The sequence below is a fragment of the Phasianus colchicus genome, chromosome 4, assembly GCF_987193195.1.
Source record: "Phasianus colchicus chromosome 4, bPhaCol1.hap1.1, whole genome shotgun sequence".
NCBI lineage: Eukaryota > Metazoa > Chordata > Aves > Galliformes > Phasianidae > Phasianus > Phasianus colchicus.
In genome coordinates, this window is record NC_143439.1 from 8253110 (window position 1) to 8274091 (window position 20982).

Sequence of the window (20982 nt, forward strand, 5' to 3'; positions counted from 1 at the left end):
TTGCCAAATAAAAAAAGAGTATGAACCACTATAGTTATCTGCTTGCCTCAGCCTCTTTCTACAAGCCTAGTTTTGCAGGGACTAGCTCATCAGCTTTCCTTGCTGAGAAATTCTTAGATGGGGAGAGAATTCTTTCAACCTATCTGTTCCCCTTGGTGTTTGGTAGGGATGATGCAAGTTTCACTTCACTGCAAAGTTCAGCCATCAGCAAGCTACCAATCATCAGATCTCCACATAGGCCTATGTTTCCATACTTAGTTTATCAAACGAATTAACTTGATCCTAAAGAAAATATTTCTAGAAAAATTGGTGCCTAATAGCATATCATAAGCACATATCTAATGGAATCTTCTCTTCTTAGTTTATGAAGCAATGTTTTCCAAGAGAGCGTTTGGCCAAAAAATGGACAGAGATCATCTACCTGAATTTTTTAGAGACTGTGGATATTTTATACCTGCCAGCGGAGTACAGCGGGTCTTTCAGCTGGTCTTTCCAGGCAAGTAATTATTTAAAAATGCTTTGCAATGGTACAAAAAGTTCAAATGCAAGCATAGACTTTGGGTCATTTTTTCCATTGCGTCATGAAGCTACTGTTTTTAAAAGCATAGTTGATGTTTTTGGAAATGAATCATTTTATCCCTATACATGAATTAAAGTACGTTTTGTTGAATTGCATTTTGTGTATCAATGCAGGACTACAATTCCATAATATCTTGAAATGTAGTAAGAGAATGTAGAGAAGGCTTGTAGCAGGTCTGCACTTGCAGGTGCCTCCAGGAAAAACACTTGCCTTATTCCCTGCTTTGTAATGTCAGTGGTACTTGCTTTCCATCACTCTTAAGCAACAAAGCCCAACTAAATTTTAAAAATATTCGCAAATGAATAGATGAATGTAAATAGAATAAGATGTCATGAGTCAAGTCATAATGTACTGTAAACAGAAGGGAGAACATTGCCCTTTAAAAATAGAAGAAAAAAAAAAAACAGTAATAAATTAAGCCCTTCACATAAAGCTAGAGTCTCATCTCATCTTCCTTCTGTCTTTCCTCTTTCCTGGAGTAGTCAGTTGGAGAACCTGCAATACTCTGCTCTTACTGCAGTTCAGCAACTCCTGGGTAAGGCTTGTGGAGGCAGCCTCTTTGGGAACCTCACAGGATGAGATGGGAAATGCCATTACCCATTTCTCCTCTATGGTAGCATGCTTTTGTTTTTTTAATAACATATGTAGGTGCTGTGAATGAAAGCAGATCTAAACACAGGTTTATATTACTTCTGTGTTGTCTTAAGTTTTACGTCCACCTCAACTCAGAGGTTCTTGCAGATGGTGAACTTTGGAGGTTAAAATTCCATATATCAGCATTTTGTAAGAATACTTTTGGAATACTTTAGTGAGAGAAAACCATGTTTAATTGGTGCCTTTGCTTTGTTAATGACCTACATGGGATTTCTTTTTATGACATACATATATATATATTGCTGTCTTCCAGCTATCTCTCTGTTCAGGTTGCATCCTTGAGATGAAGGTGATCTCTTTGAGTGTCTGACCACACATTGTACTTGCACATTATGCTGCTTCTCAGTGTTGGCTCCTAGTAAATGCAATTAATTTATGATGGAAAATCATGTATTACATGTCATTTAGGTCACATTCCTAAGACAGTGTGAATAAGACCAGGTATTTTTAGTCATTTGTTCAGTCCCCATCACTATGGTAACAGGAGATTTTGTGACTGTGAGACAGATTTCTGTCTTATATCCTAGATTTGGGTGACTATTGCTACTTTACGCCGTGTTCACAGTCAGACTAGGAAAGGTTCATGCTTCCCCACTCATTATTTAATTTATTTAGAATCTCTTAGATATGAGGTGTTATCAAGACTGGTTCACCCATTTGAAGCAGGGTGTGAGCTTCTTATTCATTTCAAGTTTAAAACTCTCTCAAATTATGGATGTGTAAATGATGAATAATTGCTGAAATGTAGAGATGTGCTAGTGTCTAAAGGGCACCCATAAAATGGTTTCTAACACGAAAGCATTTTGAATAAATGGCACTTATCTATAAAGTGCCCTCTCTTTCTCAATTTTATAATACAAATGTCATTATTTCTGAAGATAAGTTATTAACAGAGTATAACCTTGCTAAATTGCCTTAGGAAAGAGACTGCAATTGGCTGAGTGTTTTGAATTTCTTAATATGGATTTGATGCAGCTGTCTCCTGTGCCTGTACAGAGCATCTAATACCATCAAACTGCCTATTTAGGAATGGAAAGATAAGGTGTGTATGTGTGTGGGTAGAGTGTTGGAGAGATCTACTAGTAATAACTGTTCTGAGCTTTTGGGGTGAATATTGCATCTTATATGGCCATGCTACTGATCCAATGAAGGTTATAAAAGAGAAAAGGTGCCCTTGCCTTGTGACTATTTACTGTGAACACAGGAAATATAGAAGGATTCAAATTTTCTTTTTAAAATTTCTCATTTTATTTTTATTTTTTTTTTTAATTTTCTCCTTTCTCCCTCCTCTCCCTCCCTCCCCTCTTTTTTCTTTCTCTCTTTTTTTTTTTTTTTCCCCTAATGAATCTATTTATTGCTCAAGGAACAGGGTCTGTGAAAATAAGTACTTCATTGTTAAATGTCCTGTCACCTTTCCATTTCCAGTAATGAAAAGATGAGTACTATCTTTGGCTAACAATAATTTAAGCAATAAAAGCTTGAGACTTTTTATTTTACGTGTTCTCTTCAGAGTTTTAATTACATCACTCCTACATAACTACAAATCTGATTTAGTATGGACGTGCTTATTTGAAGCAGTTTATTTTTTGTAAAAATTAGACACTGAAGATAGTAAAAATTATTGGAATAAAGCAAGAATATTTGTAGGGAAATACTAATGGGCATTATCATATTCCAACAAATAGGAAAGAAGACTATCCATTGTAAAATACCTGCAATGTGAATTAAAAATATCAGATGGAATAGAGGAAAAAAAAAATCATGTATGTATGGCTCCTAGGCATACTGTTTTGCATAACTGTGCTTATGTAAGAAAAATTAGTACAGCGATATGACAATAATCATAACACTTTTAGGAACTAAAGAAGGCGCTGTTACCTGGAGTGGACTTGCAGATGCTGAATGCAGACTTGTACAAAAAAGCAAGTTTGTGATTTACTTTTGAATTCTGCTTTTCAGCTTCTGGGGAACAAACTGAGTTTCCTTTAGGTCAAATGAATTTCATCGGAGATGGTTCTCTAGATGTTTCTGTATATACCTTGCTTGGTGAAGTGGGAAGAAAAGTGAACGGCTTGGTTATTAGCTAAAACATTGCTCACTGAGAAACTGACCAGGATTAATTGAATGGTTTTAGGTCAGTGGTGAGATTTAGTTCCCAGTTTCAAGAAATCATAATGCCGTGTTTTTTAGATTTCATACACAGATAGTGATGATATGTTGTCATATTTAAAACCAGTTTGTTCTGCTGCTTCATTCTGATGAGAAAAAACTTCACCCCCACACCACTGTGCTTTGTTTGAACCAAATAAGAAAATCAGAGATGATTAACCAGTCTATTTTTTGGCCTTATATGTGAAGTATCCATTGACATCATACTCAATATTTCTGAAAAATATTTATAGACATTTTTCATTTAGTAGAATACGTACTTATTTTCTTTGATAGACTCAAAATGCTATATGTTCTGTTCAGGTAAATTTTTACAGGGAATTTAGTAAATCATTGCATGCATTAAGATTGTATACTGAGACTTCTAGTTATTCTGCCTTTAGATTTGCTGAGGAGTCCTATTGCAGTATCTTCTTTTTTAATGCATTCTGTAGTTACTGGCGTTACTGCTATTAATACTCAACTAGTCTGTCTGTCAGGTGCATACTTGTTAGCTGATCCTGGTACCTTTTGTTAGAAGCAAACTGTTCACAGTTGCAGCATCCTGATCACTGGTGTGCTTTCAAATAAAATACAAACACAATAAGCATTTTCTCTGCAATTGGCCCTTCTAAGCAGCCTGTACTAAAGCAGATTTTTACACTTCATGTTTGTGATCTTGATAACTAGTCATGTGTTTATACAAAATATTCAGTGTTTAGGCTAAGGATATGAAATACTGCATATTCTTCTTAATTTGAATTGTTGCCTGCAAGCCACCTCAGTTTATATCAGCTTTGTCTCGTGGCTGACCTGTGTTTGCAGGAACAAAGTAAACCATCTCTGAATTTAAGAATGCATATATATATGTATGTATGTATGTTGTCGGAGTACTGAAACTGGCAAGCTGAGATGGCTGGAGCTCTTCAGCCTGCAGAGGAGAAGACTCAGAGGAGATGTTATAGCGACCTTCCAGTACCTGAAGGGGATCTACAGGAAAGCTGGGAAGGGACTTTTTATAAGGGCATGTAGGTACAGGATGAGGGGAAATGGTTTAAAGCTGGAAGAAGGTAGATTTAAACTAGATATTAGGAAGTCATTCTTTACTGTGAGAGTGGTGAGAAGCTGGCACAGGTTGCCCAGTGAGGTTGTGGAATGGCCCCTGCTAGGAAGCATTCAAGGCCAGGCTGGATGGGGCTGTGAGTAACCTGGTCTAGAGGGACTTGTCCTTTCCTGTAGCAGGGAGGTTGGAACTAAATGACCTTAAAGGTCCCTTCCAACCCAAACCATTCTATAATTCTATGATTAATTGGCAAATACTGTTTGAACTTAGATATATTAGCAGAAGGTGAGCTTTTTACAGGCACTTTTAGATTGCAGACTATATCTGGCTAGGTTTGAAAGAATTAATGACAGTGCAAAACAATGAGCTTTAACAGATGTATCAAAGTAATGTGTCTTCATTCAAGTCAGTGCCCATTCCCTTTCAGTCTGCAGACAGAGAGGAGATCTCCGGGGAATGCTTCCTTGCATGAGGTTGATACAGGATAGCAGAGCAATCTCAGACGTCCCTCATCACAACCTGTGGTTTAGAGCTTGACTCATGCTGAGCCTTTGTCATTTTTTGGTCCCACTGGGCCATTCCATGATAAGTACTTCATGTTACTAGAGTTCCTGCAAATCTCTTGTGTTTGGAGGTTCAGCTCAGAAATGGAGCTATGTGACTCTGAAACTTTGTCCAATGCACTCTGCAGTTACTTTTCCTCTCAGCTGTTTCCCACTGTGATTCGTATTTGTGACATCTTATGAATAAATTGTTAAAAATAAACAACACCTAATAGCAATTTGTTTTGCAATGATGCCAGAAAGGTGTTATTTATAGAATGGGACCCTTGTGTGTGTTGAGTATTGTACACATTCTGAAGGAAAATATGCTTCCTGAATCACTGATGGGAAATAGCCTCCTAAACCTGTTTATTTCTCATTAAACAAAATCTTATAGGACAAGCAATAGAAACCCATGAATACTGTAATAGGAACAGAGATGTAACAGCATTTGTGGATCTGGCAGAACACAATGCAGTGGTGTTTATTTTTTTGCAGCAATGTTTACCACAGCTCTCTGGTAATGAGCCCTGAGAAAGACATAGGCTACTATTATGGCCATTTAAGTCAAACGTAACATCAAGAAATTGAAATTCCCCAGTGGAAGAATGCTATGAGTGAATTGGTGATAATGAATAGACTCATTAATAAAATGCATTATAAGATTCTATTGCAAAACTAACTTTAGACTTTTTATGCAATGGCTGTTGCATCAAGGCTATACAAAAATTGCATCTAATGATCCCTTTGGACCTTAAAGACTGTGGGTTGTTCATCATGTTCATCATCAGCTGTGGCAAAAGGAAATAAAATCTATATACCCCTCTCATTAACTTCTGATTCCCTCTCAAAAGAATTACAGATTATAGTGATTTTAAAAGATAAAACATATCCCACAATGACTGGAACATTTGTCAGTGAGCATGTAAGGGCCATTGTGGCTGGATCCAACTGCTCTCTGATCAATATTTGTTCACATGCATCCTTTCTGACCTCCCATATATATACAAACATAAGTATGTGTTTCTCTCTCTCTTCTCTCTCTCTCTCTCTCTCTTTTTTTCTTTAGAAGAAGGCAAATTTTGTGCTTAAGAACTTAATTTTCTTAAGAGTTTTTCTGTTAGCATATCATCATTATGCTCCTCCTGGGGCTGGCAAATCGGAACAGGAAATTCAGTTTGGGTTACCCACAAGTCTAGAGTATTCTAGGCCAGCCATTAACCTTGTTTTAACATGATTAAAATGTTATTTCTTTCTTTCAGTAACAGTAGTCCATCATTATGGATTTATTAAGATGTCTTGATAATAAGTTGAGATTTAAATAAAACTAATGACCTATTTAGTTACTGAAGAGTGGTTTTTTCACATCTGTTCACTTTTTACATTGAATTTAGAATTATTCTAAAAATCCTACTTTGGAACAACAGTGCAACTATCAGAGAAATTTTCTTCGTAAATTTTTTTTTGCTGCAGTGTCTGCAGAACATTTGACAACAGTCGAGCCAGTAGTATGTTGACACTGTTGCCTTGTGTCCAAACTAATGCTGTCTTATATCCTCATGTCTGTCTCATATAACTAAGTTATAAAATCTTGGTCTACCTTTTTGTTCCATCTGTATTAGAATCTGACACGTCAGGTCTTATTCTGTGACTAGGGCTCCAGAGGGCTATCCTTATACAAATAAACTGTACAAATAATGACGCGTTGCCAAATCTGCTTTCACGAAATTTGGGAAATTCTAAAATTTGAATTATAAATTTCACTATGCTGACATAGACAAAGTACTCACATTTGGCTTGTTTTCTGTGCCAGCCTCCACCCTCAGACATGATACGGGCTGATACTTTTCACTGTGAATTCAGTGGTATGTGTGGAAAGTATAACGCAATTGCAGAAGTTATTCATCACCATATAGCCAGTTCTGGAACACAGAGCAGTGCTTATGCTGGTCTGACTGTTTCTGGGACAAACAAGCTGAAGAAAGAAGGAAGAGGGACTACCTCTGGGCCAACATTTTTCATATCAAGTGCTTAATCACAAACTTGTTGGGCATTACTTCTCAACTGAAGCTTAGGATGTTTTTTTTTTCCTGCTCTTTGTAATAAAAACTCTACTTTGGATCACTGCAATAGAGTGACTTGATTGAGTTGCTCATGTGCTACCATAGCACTTTGGCCTGATTCAAGCCCAGAAAGACAATTTATCAAACAAGGTATTTTTCCACCTGGAAGTTTTCATTGATGTCACTACAGCAAATTTGCATTTTTACAAAAATATTAGAGACTTATTTTCTTAATACATTTCATGCAATAGTACCAGTTCTGTTGGAGCAGTTTCATCACCTTGTGTGCCTGAATGGTAATGTACTTGATAAAACAAGATAGGATGACATTTTTTCTCTTTGCAATTGCTTTGTTAATTGCTATTCCAGTTTTCGTTTTCCTTAACAGCCTTTACTGCTGCCTAGAGAGTTTCCCCCATTTTTGAGCACTTGATTATTTTTTCTAAGTTTAGTGCTTTGCACTTGTCTGTATTGAATTTAATCTTATTGATTCTGCTCTTTTCCTCAATTTATCAAGATCATTTTGAGTTTCATTGCTCTCCTGTAAAGTGCTTGTAACTGCTTCTAGTGTGGTGTCATCTACGAGCTTTATTAGTGTCTATTCTATTATCTTAGTAGTTGTTAATGAAAATATCGAACGGAACCAAACTCAGGAGAGACCTCTCTGAGACCTCACTTCATAATTAATCTCAGTTTTGACAGGTAACAATTTAACTACACTTTGAGTAGGATATTTTGCTCTTTAATAGTGAGGAGTGAATTACCAGAAAATATGATATTAAAGATTAGGGAACTGTTAGGAGGTTCAAAAATTATAGCATGGAATAGTGGTATATGGAAGAGTAATTAATTGTTCATCATTTATTGCTAAAATTGTCTTTTACATGGTTTAAGAAAGTTTGTTCCTCCACTAAAACATGGGAAGTTTTATCATAGCACTATCCTTGATCAGAAAGATATATATTACATTTCAGATGTTCTTTGAACATTTTGCTGTCTGTTAGGAGGGGGATCGTATAAACTGACTTAACTATCAACCTTATTAAAATGTAATATATTTATTATATAAATAGGTATAATAGTATTCATATTATATTTTTGTATATGCATAGTAGAATTCATCTATAAATGTATGTGGATATGTATTATAGTATGCAGAATAAGCAAAAAGAGATTTCTGTAGTATATTTTGAAAAAGAGCAGGAGAGTTATATACAGTGAGCAGGAATAATTTTTGGAATAAATCTGAATAATTGCTGCACCCTTCTTCAGTATCTTTTGACAAGGAAATGAATGTAATGAGTTCAAATATCTCATTTAATAATTACAAAAGGAGGATACTTCTAATAGACAGTTTAAGAATTAATATATAGAATATGAGTTTCATTGTTTTCAGTTATTTTTATCCATACTATCAAAGCATAGCAATTTTATCAATGATTCTTTATTATATGTAAATCTACATTAGTCTAATTTCTTGGAGAAATAAAAGAGTTTATATTGTTTCTTATATTGGAAGAGTGATTTAAATTTGACCTGAATTGCTTAAAATTGTCTGAGAAAAGATTCATACTTACATAGTTGTCAAATAGTTGTATTTTCAAAGGAGCATCTAATATTATTCTTTCATATAGAAACTCGTGCACACTAAGTCTTAGGTCTCACCTCCAGGCACATATATAAAAACTCTGACCTCAGTATGATCCTTCTATGCTGTCATCTGCTTTCCACTTAATTTGTAATATTTTCTTCAATTTTTCTTTGTCTGCAAGACTAGCCTTTTCTTTCTGCCACTATGTAGGTTATTTGAGTAACAACATCCTCTTACTTAAAATGCTCCATTGCGTAGTCCTGTAAACCGTTTTTGGCATTTACAGCCATCTCAGGTTAGCTAGCATAATCTAGAATAGTCATATTATATATATATATATATAATATATATATAATATATAATATATATATATAATATATATTATATATATATACATATAAATATTTATATATATATATATATTTTTTTAAAGAATAACCCTCTAAAAAACCACTCACTCTTCAAACTGAAGGCAAAAAAGAATCCTAAAGCAAAATGATTTTGTGTAGTATCATCAAATCAAACAACTTTGTCAACAATTTATGTTGGTACGAGCCATACCCATAAAGTTCACATCCAGAGAAATACATTAGCATTCTAAGTTGTTAAGATTCTTCCCTTTTCAAATCTAGTTTTAAAATCACGCGTCTGCAAAAATTTTAAGTAACCAGTTTTATATTTAGATAAATCCTGTTGTTTAGGCATTTTGTGTTTCAATACTTGTCGAGAGCTTTTCCTTATTTCCTATCAGTTTGTAGTCTTTTGGCATTCTATTGTAATAACTCTCTATGATGTAGTATTTTTCAGCCTAGAAAGTTCTTAGTTTCTTTTCTCTAAACTATCTTCTGCATTATGTTCAGTGGAAGAATTAAATGCTTGTCTGTTTGTCATCTGTTATAGCTGCCTGTCCAAAACTGACACAACATATTCTCTTTAACCATATGACTCCTGAGAGTTACCAATCTTCTACCTGCACGTGATTTGGCTATTGATGTTTGTGTTTCTCCTAAAGGAAACAGATTTAGTTGTCAGTTTTAATGATAAGCAACTTTTACAACTCATTTGGCTTTCTGTGATCCCATTTTGATGTCATTTCTATTATTCTATCTGAATTTTAGTTTTAGTGTTGTCTTGCTAATGTTGTCTGTCACCCAGCAAGAAGTTGTGTTGTCTGCACTGGAGACATCTGTCATTGTGGCCATTATCATTGCAAAAAAGCTGTAAAATTGTGTTTGTTTTTTTTTTTTTTAAATCCAATGTTTAAAACCACATCTCTGGTGTTGGACTCCTTAATGCAGTAAAGTAATGCCTTCTATTTATTTTCATGAAAACTATAACACATACAATGAACACCGTATGACATTGAAAATTATTAGCTACAAAACGCTGTTTTTTTTCAACACAGTTGCTACCAACAGTTATGCATTTTTACCAGTGATGAAGAAGAACCTACATGCCATGGTCATAAAGATCTGTACCAGTGGAGGTGGCCCACTGTCACTGCTGCTGAAACACACCATGCCATCAATGTCTGGTTTTTGGTCTCCATAAACATTCAGCAGGCACCAACCAGTGAGTGTTAATGGGTGCAATTTTTTTTTCCTCCTGGAGGAATTCAATGGTACATCCTTGCTTCACACACACTTATATATCAGAGGCCATTTTGCCAGACTGCTCCTTTGCTGACATTTGTCACACAGCAGCAAAATGCAATGTAATATTGGTGGGAAGGTTCAACCTCTGCTGCCATACCACCAATGAGCCGACATAATAAAATAGAAGGCATTACTTTCAGAGCAGCTCTTGTACATTATTTTGATAACCGTCACTCATGAAAGGTCTCTGGACCATATGTGGGTAGTAAGATTCAAAATGTCTCTCTACTGTAATTCAAGACAGCATCTACTAAATCTGTGGCATATGGCCAAATACTTTGTGATACCCATTAATGGACTTCTTTTCTCTAGAGAAGGAAGTGAATACTGTAAGGTGAAAAAGTGGATTTCTGCATTTCCCTCTTAATATACACTTTAATTGAAACATAAGAATGAACAATTCTTTTCTCTAAGTTTTCTAGTTTCCTACCCAAGAATGTGCAGTTAGAATGATATGCTAATTTAATATGGTAGTGGATGAAACATCTATAACTCTTTCTAGATATTTCAAATTGTATTTTCTTTTAAATATATAAGCAGGCCTTCACTTGCGGGAATTTAATCTGGAGGTCAATCAGCATAAGTACTGATACTACACAAAATCATTTTGCTTTAGGATTCTTTTTTGCCTTCAGTTTGAAGAGGGACATCAGCAGAAGTACTAATTCAAATTAAGTTTATCACTGAATAATTTGGCTTGGCTGTAGGTTCAGAGAAATATGGGTATCTCTCAGTAAATATTGGCATAATAATGTCACAGTGAGTTAAATATTTATGTGTAATTAAGAAAAACTTAAGTCCCTTTTTAAAAACATGATATCAGTCAGAGTAGATCTCTGTAAAGCTTAAGCTTGTGCTAGTATAATAGATACAGTTTCCAAAGCTGCTTTTGTTGTTTTATATGTACTGAATATAACAAAAATGGTCCAGGTTTAGAAAAAAAAGGTTTAAGATTATTTTTTATGTCTTTGGCATGGAAAAAAAAGAGTTGCTTATTATGTAGTTTTGCTTAGTAAATTCCCCTTAAATTCTGTAGAAAAAAAAATGCAGTGAATTCTCTGGAAAATGATATTTTGCACAGATTTTTCAATTTCATTATTATTTCTAAGTCAAGAAAAAAGGTCCAGTATATTGTGAAAAAGTACTTTGACAATCATTATTTTATTGGCACTTTCAGAACTGCTTTCTTCGAAAAAACTTCCCTCTCGTAAGGATTAAGAAAAATCCAATATAGAGGAAACAGTGAGAACAATTCTGTTGTCATTGTAGGAATTTAACAGGCCTAACTGTGTCTTCTCTGTTAAGAAATCTAAACATTTGAAATGGTATCATCCAGATTTTGATTTCCATGTCTAAATGGAACACCTGTACATAGAAGAACCGGGATTTTCAAAAGCTCATAGATAAATGTTTAGATTTTGTTGTGATATTCTTCAAAACTGTAGACTCTAGGTCAACTGGGGCTCTGCCTTTTGTGAAACCACGAGGAACAAAAGTGCTTGTTACACTACATCTTTCTTTTGCTTGAATATGGAATAGTTCAAGCAGTTTTTCATGCAGAGGAAATGTAATTGCACATTTTCTGTTATTAAATACATTGTCAGTGATATCTTACTATAACAACTTATGACACATAATGGCCACAAATATAATTATAGAAATCACAAGGAAGGGGAAGATGTAGAAAATGGAGATACCTGCCATAACTGTCTGAATATGAATGTAAATCAACTTTTTGGTGCAAAAATTACAAAATTCAATTTGGAACAATAAGAAATTATTCTTCTGAGTTCAGCTAGTACATAATTAAAATTTCACAAGAAATACCAGCCGAATAACACTTCAAGTAGTGAAAAACTTTGTGCAGTAGCATATCATCTGCCATCTTTACAGATAGAAATTTCATTAAGTTTTGGAGGATCACCATTTGTAATCTTGCACCTGCCAAATGCAGGCAGCTTCCTAACTCATCTTCAGACTTCATTCATGAGCTAAACATATTTGAAAGCATGTTATTATTTGTCTACAGATAGTATTTATACATATACCCCAATGAGGAGGTTTTGAAACACACAATGGCTTTACTTTTTTAGCTGGTGTAAATCTTCCATCCCTTTTGATGAATATACTGTTGAGGTGGATCTTACCTTAAATGTTTATGAGAAGTAATGTGTCATGGTGTTTTGTTGACAACCTGAGATGGAATAACCTGTATAACACATATTCCTCTTTGTTGCCTTAGGAAATGTATCTCTTCTGTATTTTCTATTTAACCCTTCCTAATGCATGCCATGTCCTGAAAAGAATAAATTTAAGCTTGCACAGTTTTAAAAATGGTATATACTGTATGAAATATGTAGAATTGGCTTAATTACTGAAAACTGTACAAACTTTCAGGCTATCAAATTGCCTTTTTTAGAGTACGACGATATTTGGATGCTTTTACAGAATATGAAATACAAAAACATATTTTAAAATATGAGACACGACCAAAAGCACTGGCAAAGATATCATTAATGTCCAAATAAAATTAATGGATGTCTACATAGAAGGATCAAAACTAACATCCACATGACTTCTGTGTTCCTCACCATCAAGATGTCCTCAGTGAATTTTTATCAACATTGAGAATAGATTAACTTATATGAGGTAATAACCGAAACTTTGAAACTGTGCTATCTTTTGTTGGTTTGTGTCACAGCCTGAGTGTTATTTAAATACCTTTTTCATTTTTTTTTTTCCCCTCCATGTTTAATACTGGATAATACTCCAGAGGCCTCTTTAAAATAGCTAATGTTCCCTTTGGCACTGAAATCCACTTACCTTAACTGACTTCTGTTATACTTCAACCTGACTCTCAGAGTCACAACGGTAATATTCATTTTAATGTCCCAATAGGCTCTTAGTATTCATCAAATATTTGATTTACATTTTCTAATAAGGTTTATGGAATGCAGAAACATGAAACCCATACTCTGCCATGATTCTAACTACCGTGTCTTTCATTAACACTGAACTATTTCTCCAAAATAATTAAAATCTGTAATTGAATATACTAGAATAATTTCGGAAAATTAGTTTAATTATTCCATTGCTTCTATTTGGAAAGATCACATCATTTAGAATAACATAATAAGCAAATATGAATTTGCTCTCCTGGTGTCCTTTTGTTTATAACCATCTTTTAAGAAGGCATATATACTTGAAATGCATATGCTTGTTAAGCACTAGAATTACTATGTAAATTCTTTCTTCTGTAGAATTTACTGAAAAAAAATCATATTTTCATCTCAGAATTATTTCAACAATTACTGTATTTTTGCCTTCAGGAATTTGTGGCATTGTCTTTTTCTGGATGCTTACTGTAGTTTAGAAAGTATTCTCTAATTGAGCTAACTGTTGTATATTCAGTGATACTAAGACTGATACTAAGAATGATACTAAGAATGAAGAGTGCATGCTATACAAGGGATTATTTACATACCTTTATTATTTACAGGAATCCCTACCTTGTAGGTGTACAACCCCCAAAAGTTCAACCAAAATAACCACAAGTGGAATTGAAAAGGTTAAAAATTCCTAGTCTCTCAACTCTTCTGGAAGTATACTGCTGCTGTGTAGGCAAGTACAATGGCTTGCTGGGGTTTGTCACTGGTTTCCTGTGCAAGAAACTAAAGAGGTTTGTGATTAATCACAGGCATGACCAGAAGGTCTGAAAACTGTCCATGAATCTCTGAACAGCACTTCACAGCTGCTGCTGGAACATATTGGGTTGTATGGTTGTGACACTGTGACCATTACAAATGTGGGTGTACTGTGCATTGAAGAGAGCAGCAAAAAAGAAAGCTAAAAGAAAATCTGAACTGGATAACTTGTAGGAAGGCGAACTGGAATGATAGAGAAGGAAGGGGAGATCAGTATAAGAAGGTAAAGATAGAAACTTTTGCAACTTGGAAAAATAAAAAGAAATAACTCTTAAAAGTGTGGGCCTTCAGCTGTCCCAAGGATCCCAATCAGTTCTTTGGCATAACATCAAAGGGTACCTGCTGATGGGGCTTGCTCTTTGTCTGAATTATCGGGTTGATATGGCATAGGTAAGCATAAGATACACACAGTTATACCAATGCATTGCTCCTCTGTCTAATTCTAGTTGCACAGAGGGTTTATGGGTGAATGCTTTCCAGGTGGGCAATACTGCTGTGCTTAGAAACAAAAGCATCATAAACTGGTTCCCTGTGGTGGTGATCCTTGCATGGCATGTTTCTCTTGTGAGGTATCCAGCACCTCTCATTCACAACATGCACTTTTTTGTAATTTTTTTTAGGACGGTTTGTAGTGTTAATTGGAACCTGTAAGATTTTAAATGGTTGGTCTTTGTGTTACTTCAGGTGCAGCTTCTGCCCTGTGATGAGGGCATAGCACTGCCTGTGCAAGCTCTTGATTCAAGACAGTATCACCATGTCAGTGCACGTGCAGATCCTAATTAGCCATGCTGAGAGACGTGACTAATTAGTGCGGATATAACACAGCTCTCACCATACTTCTGGGAGCAGAGCTGGAATTGCTGCCTGGTCAGCAAACTCATATGTTGGAGCCACTGAGTAGACTGGGTCATCAGCTACAGCCCAACCTGCTCCTGCTTTGTGATCTTATGGCACGAGAGGCACTCTCGTGAGGTGTTCTCATTAGGCTTAACTTCAGGGTGCCATCTTAGACACCTTTGTATGTTTCTTTATTCTAAAGTTTGTTTCCATACTTAGCCTTGTTAACCTTTTGTGTACTTCAGTTCATGTCAGAAGCTTGCTTGTTCACTTCAGCTTTCCATTTTTTTCCTTCTCACTGGCCCCAACAGATGGATCTGCAATGGAAGAATCACCTTTCCAGTCCTGACAGGAGTAGAGGCCCTGTGCAGGGATGCTACTCATCAGGGTTCCTGGCTTTCATGCTTTGGCTTAGAAGTCACTGAGTGAGGGATGAGACAGTGAGCAGAGCAGAGGGGCAACTGCTCATCAAGGGCCTTCCAGGGGATGTCCTTTGCAATGTCCTTCCCAAACCCAGTACTAATAAAAGTGGGATTAGATTTTTTTTATTATTATTTTTTTGTCTAAATTATTTTCTATGGTAGTGATGTGAGAGGGGATGGGTAGAATCTCTTCGATCCTACCTTGTTTCAGTCCAGTTCAAATCACTGGCTGATATTTTATCACCTAACCTTGTACGGATTCATATCTGGCTCCAGCAGAGTATATGAAAATATTGCAGACTGCAGCACAGGAAGGACAAATAGCAACTGTGTGGGGAGAATGTGGGGTATATAGTAGGCTATTTCTCTGTCTTCTTCCCTCCAGGCAAACAATGTTAAATTGATTAGTGAATATCATTCTTTCCTTCTGGTCTTATTCCATACAATTCAACAAACTGCATAGTGATTATTTTTAATAAGTGAAATTTTAATAGGTCTTATAAAAGTAATGTTCCACGTAAAGATTGCTGATTTAGTCCAAAAGGCTATTACAACAGCTGCATAAAAACACTTTTTCCCCTGAAAGAAGCACTAGAGTTCAGCTGGGGTAGGTGTGTGTGCATGAGGGGTCTTTTATTGTTGTCCTGTTATTTCAAGAGAGGAGACTACTCAGTAACCTAAGAATTCTTAGGAGTTCTTTAGCACTTTTCTTGTTCATGCCAGAGAGAATCGCACATTTACTGCTAATGAGCAGAATGCAACTTTATGGATTTGCTTGAATATTTTCCCTGAGATAATTTCCTTTACTACTGAAAGCGTTGGCAGAACACCTCCTGTTGGTTTTAATGAGGAAGGATCGGACCTTTAATAAGCATCACAGTCACGTAATCTTGGGGTTTAGTTTTTTAGCATCATGCTTTTTAAGTGATTTTAGTTACTGCCTGCAGTGTATACAGCTGTGAACTTGGATAATAAATAAGGATTATTTCTATGAAGAAACCTTTGGCAGCAATTTTTGCTTTGCTGAGGTAAGCTGTTAGTCATCTGCCACCAAAGGGTAATCAGCTAGATTTTAAATATTGCTGTGTCTTTCTACTTTTACTGTATTTTTGATTAGTCAATAAATACATGTTCAGTCTATTTCCAAAGCCCAGCAATCAGTATAGAGGCAAGATGCATTGCTGAAAAGAAATAAACTAGCAGCAGCTAATTGTAAAGCCTTTGGTTGTTTTAAGAAAAGGTTGGCCTCTCATGGAAATTAGAGGAAGTTGGTAAAGCTTCATTATAAAAAAATCACAGCCAAAAAATGGTGTTGACAGGTGGTAAAGTGCATTCTCAAGACTGAATAAACTTATTCATTGGTGGGAAAAGGAATGCCAGAGAAACTGTGCTCCTTGATACGAAGGGTGAATTTGAGATTGAGAACCTGCAGGTAAACGCAATTCAGATTCAAGAGCCTAAGTTTAGTCTAATAAATTGATATTTAGGAATCTGTCTGATTTTCAGGTGTGCTTTATGCCCTGTCAAGGAGAATGATTTGTGTAACAGTATAAATAAAGAGATGAGAGAGGAAAAATAGTTCCCTGTTCTTGGTTGTTAATAAATAATTCAGAGCCAAAAATGCTTACCATCCAACTCTCCCTTCTAAATCACACCTCAAAATAAACGTTGATAAATGCTAAGTAATAACTAAATATATTGTATGAATGGAAATTTTGGTATGTTGAGGGAAAATAATGGAAATGGCTTGACTTGATTAAACACCAATAGATAAATCCTAGCTTACAGGTTTAAAGAAATTAGCTGTTTGGTTTCTTACTCAGCCAAAAAGAGAGTTATAGATTGCATTGCAAGAAAACTGAGCATGCCCTGTAATCACTCATTGGATGTGCCTCAACATCAAATTAAAATAAGTGGTTTAAACATATGTAAAGAAATCATTCAGATTAGTAAGAAGCATGGTTTATCATCAGGTATTGTTCTGATACCTTTGGTATTTTTTGTCTGTGAAATGGATGTAGACAAGGACATGTGCACTACGCAGATAACTTTGTTCAAATCTGGTTTGAATAAATCTCCAGTTGGTATTTTAACTTGTAAAGCTGAGAGCAAAAGGTTGGGATGCAAAATATTGCTGTATTTCAATAAAACAGTCTTTCCTTAATAAGATTTAATACCTTGGAATAGTCAGGATTATATCTGTTGTCCTGTAGCAAAGCCTTTCTCTTTTTCGCCCGGTTCACTGCGAGGAATTTTCATTTTGAAAAAGGTAAATAGATAAAATAAGAATTGCTGTTGCACAAAATATTCAAATTTGATTATACAGTTATAACAGATGTAGCGCTGGGAACATCTTAAATCCCATGGATAAAACTGTCAAGAGAAGACAATTAAATATGCCACTTTCAAGATGTCACTTAAGTTCACAGCATTGGTATGGATGTTTGCAGGCATTTAGCTATTGATTTTCCAGTGCTATGTCTTCAAAAGTACATAAGCATGTATGTCATCCAGTATATCAAAGGACGGAATTGAAACCTTAAATTAGATGCCAACTTTTACTTTATACCTCTGTTTTTTAGACTACATTGGTTTTCAGAAGAAATCTGTTCCTAGCTCTCTGGACTCCTTATGTTCAGTCAGTGGCTATATTTCAATAATACATGAAACGAATCTTGCATTCTCAGCATAGAAGATGAATTTTGTGAGTGTATGCCACATTTTTCATTTCGTATTTGTTCTGAATCTGTGGAGCACGGAGGTGGCTTAGAGGACAGCAGCAGGTGGTAGTAGCCCAACCTACAGATTTGTGAATGTCCACAATGCATAGAAAAAAAAATTCTTCCCTAAAATTGAGTAGCAACTTAGAGTATCCACTAATGTGAGTAATTCTGACACACAGCAGTAGTCTGAGAAAAACTGAACGGACTTCCCAGTGCTGTAAATTGACTATCTGTGATCTGATGTTACAACATGGTAGTTGATCAGGTTTTTGATTGTAAATCCCCCGGACAGTAGGCCGTTGTGTGATTGTACAATGCCTGGCACAATAAGGCTGATATCTCCATGGGGGACTGAAGGCATTACTGTAATGTAAGTATCAATATATTAATCATATGGCTTGTTTCATCTGTAATCTCACAATTGTTTAGAGTAATTTGGTCATTTGATTCCTTTGCACGTTTAAAATGATCCCATGGAGACTTCACTAGATTGAAGTTTAGGGATTATGAGGACCTGATTATTCAAATTCCCTGCATCTGTGGGGGTTTCTTTTGATATTGCATGTTTCAAACTGAATGTTCACTAAATACAATGAATTTAAAATATGGAAAAAATGGATTAAATGAAAACATTAGATCTGCATCTAAGTTTATAATCAGTATGATATGGGGGATGGAAATGAATGTGGAACCCAGCTGAACAGTGTTTTGGCATAAGAACTCTTGACTTACAGCTGTTCCTTTGTTCTTTTTTGTTAGTTTTACAGCATTTTTTTTTTCCAGAAAACCTTACTTTGCATGAACGACAAATTCATATGAGAAAATTGTTTAGCTTTGTGCATCATAATTTAAGCAGAGTGGATTGAAATCTGTTGCATAGTATTCTGATGGAGTGGGCAGTTCAGCCAAATAAGTCATTTCTGTGCAAGATGGAAAAGTAATCTTTTACTAAAAAATAAAAAAAAAAAACTCAAAACCTTGGAAAGTATTTTTACACTCTAGTAAATCTAATGTGTCTTTAATACCAGAACTGCAGACATAAAATAATAGAATAAAAATCTCTTACGACTATACATAGACATCACCTGTAAGTGGCTTCTCTGGACACTATGAAATAATCAGACAGATGGGTAAGGTTGAAAGACTCTCTCTGATAAACATTCACAGTCTACTGCAAGATGGGGTCCTCATAAGGCGTGGCTTCAACTGTTGAATTTTCCAGAGTAGCTGATGAAGAAGGCTACTACCCCCTTTTCCTGTGGTTTCACAGAATAATTCAAGGTGGAATGAACCTCGTGAGATCTCTCATTCCACCTTCTGCTGAAAGAAGGCTTAACTGTGAAATCGGAATTGGTTGCTTAGGATTAATCGAGTGTAATCATGAAAATCTGAAAGAATGGAATCTACACAACCTTCTTGGGCAGGCTGTTCCTCTCTTTGACTATCCTTCTGGTGAGTGTTTATTGAGTCAATATGCTGCTGCTTCTTCTTCTTCTTTTTTTTTTTTTTTTCCTGAGTATTTAAAGTTCTAGTACTTTATCTAGCCTGAAAAGATTCAAATCCATGTTTCCAGTCTCTCAGATTAATTTTAGTTACTGTGATGTATACTGGGTGAGTGGGTTGGACTAAACTGTAATACCTGTTGTAATTGTTCTAGTGGTCAGAAAGGGATCTACAAGTTGCTAGAAAAAAGAAAGAGATCCAGGGTGTGCAGGAGTCCTATCTTGAGCTAAAAGAGTTAGGCTCTGGGAGGAAGAAGCATTTGGTTTCTGATCCATGCTCTAATAATTGTTACTTTTTATTTCACATTAAATAGTCATGGGGTGATGTATGTAAACAGAATCAGAGCCCATGTTTCTTGCCACCCAGAAGAATATCCTATTTACTGCTCTAGTTACAGGAATCACTTTTAGTAATCCCTCTTTGGGACATCTTAAGGGAAAGTGGCCATATTCACTCTTAACCACTCAATGTTTAGCTCTTTCTGTAGGTACCTGTAGTCCACGTTCCCAGGACACCCACTGGTTCACTCTATCATAGGGCATGATTGTTCCCTGCCAGGCTTGTGAATTTGACGACAAATGATAGCCTTCTTTAGATTCAGTGGCAGTGGTGTTACATGAACAGAAGAAGTGTTTTTCCAACATCTGCCTCCAGATTCTCCAATTTATAATGAAATTTGAAATCACAATAATAGAAAATTCCTTAATATCTCAGATTCTAATCTCTTTTTTTCCTTCCCATCTCAGCAATGTGATTACATGTTCATTTGTTGCAGAAATGGAAGTGTGCAAGGTGTGAAACTAGAAGGGATTGTCTTATGGTTAAGGTGGCTGAACACCACTGTGGGGATTAAGTTCTTCTAATTTCAGCATCATTTTCTACTGGGATCATCAGCAGATCTCTTCAGTGAGAGTTTTCACAGACTTTTAAAAGATCAGTATGTCCATAAACAAGAAATAAGTTCATATGTAAAGTACCTGTAAACAGATGCTATGTTTTAAACATGTAAACAGATGCACAAACAATGGCTTTCCCCCACCTTGAATACTTAGTCATATCAAAGCAGGCATGCTAGTTAGTGAATATTTAGCGATGTGGCCTTCATCTCCCTCTGCTTCAATTATATGATTTCTTAGAGGTGTTGTGAGGATAGATTAATTATAATGAGAGCTGAGAGCTCCACAAAAAAGCTGAGAAAACCAACAAAAAGCCCATGAAGAAATTAGTAATTTTGTATGCAGTGCAGGGTTTTGATGATGTGTGCTAAATAAGGTCTGGAATCAAACACAGAAGGATGAAGATAAAAAGAAAAACTGAATAGCTCCCCATTCAGTCAGTGTCCATTTTATACGTTGAATAAGTTCCTGTAAGGGGAAAAAATGCAACATTAGTTCTTGTATTTTATAACTTTTGAGTTCTTTGAATCTCTGAATTTAATATTTGTGCAGCGTGAGATGAAAGAAATGCACAGCAGAAATGGCACAAAAGAGTGCTCTA

General features: G+C 35.6%; 1 protein-coding gene across 12 annotated transcripts in view; it reads left to right on the plus strand.

Moving 5' to 3' along the window:
• The window catches only part of IQCM (IQ motif containing M), a 176195-nt gene that overhangs the window by 120218 nt on the left and 34995 nt on the right, over positions 1–20982 (plus strand). For all 12 annotated transcript variants that reach the window (XM_090138543.1, XM_090138540.1, XM_090138541.1 and 9 more), the window contains one exon: positions 362–496. In XM_090138543.1, coding sequence (XP_089994669.1) covers positions 362–496 — 135 coding nt within the window. The remainder of the gene's footprint in view (positions 1–361; positions 497–20982) is intronic.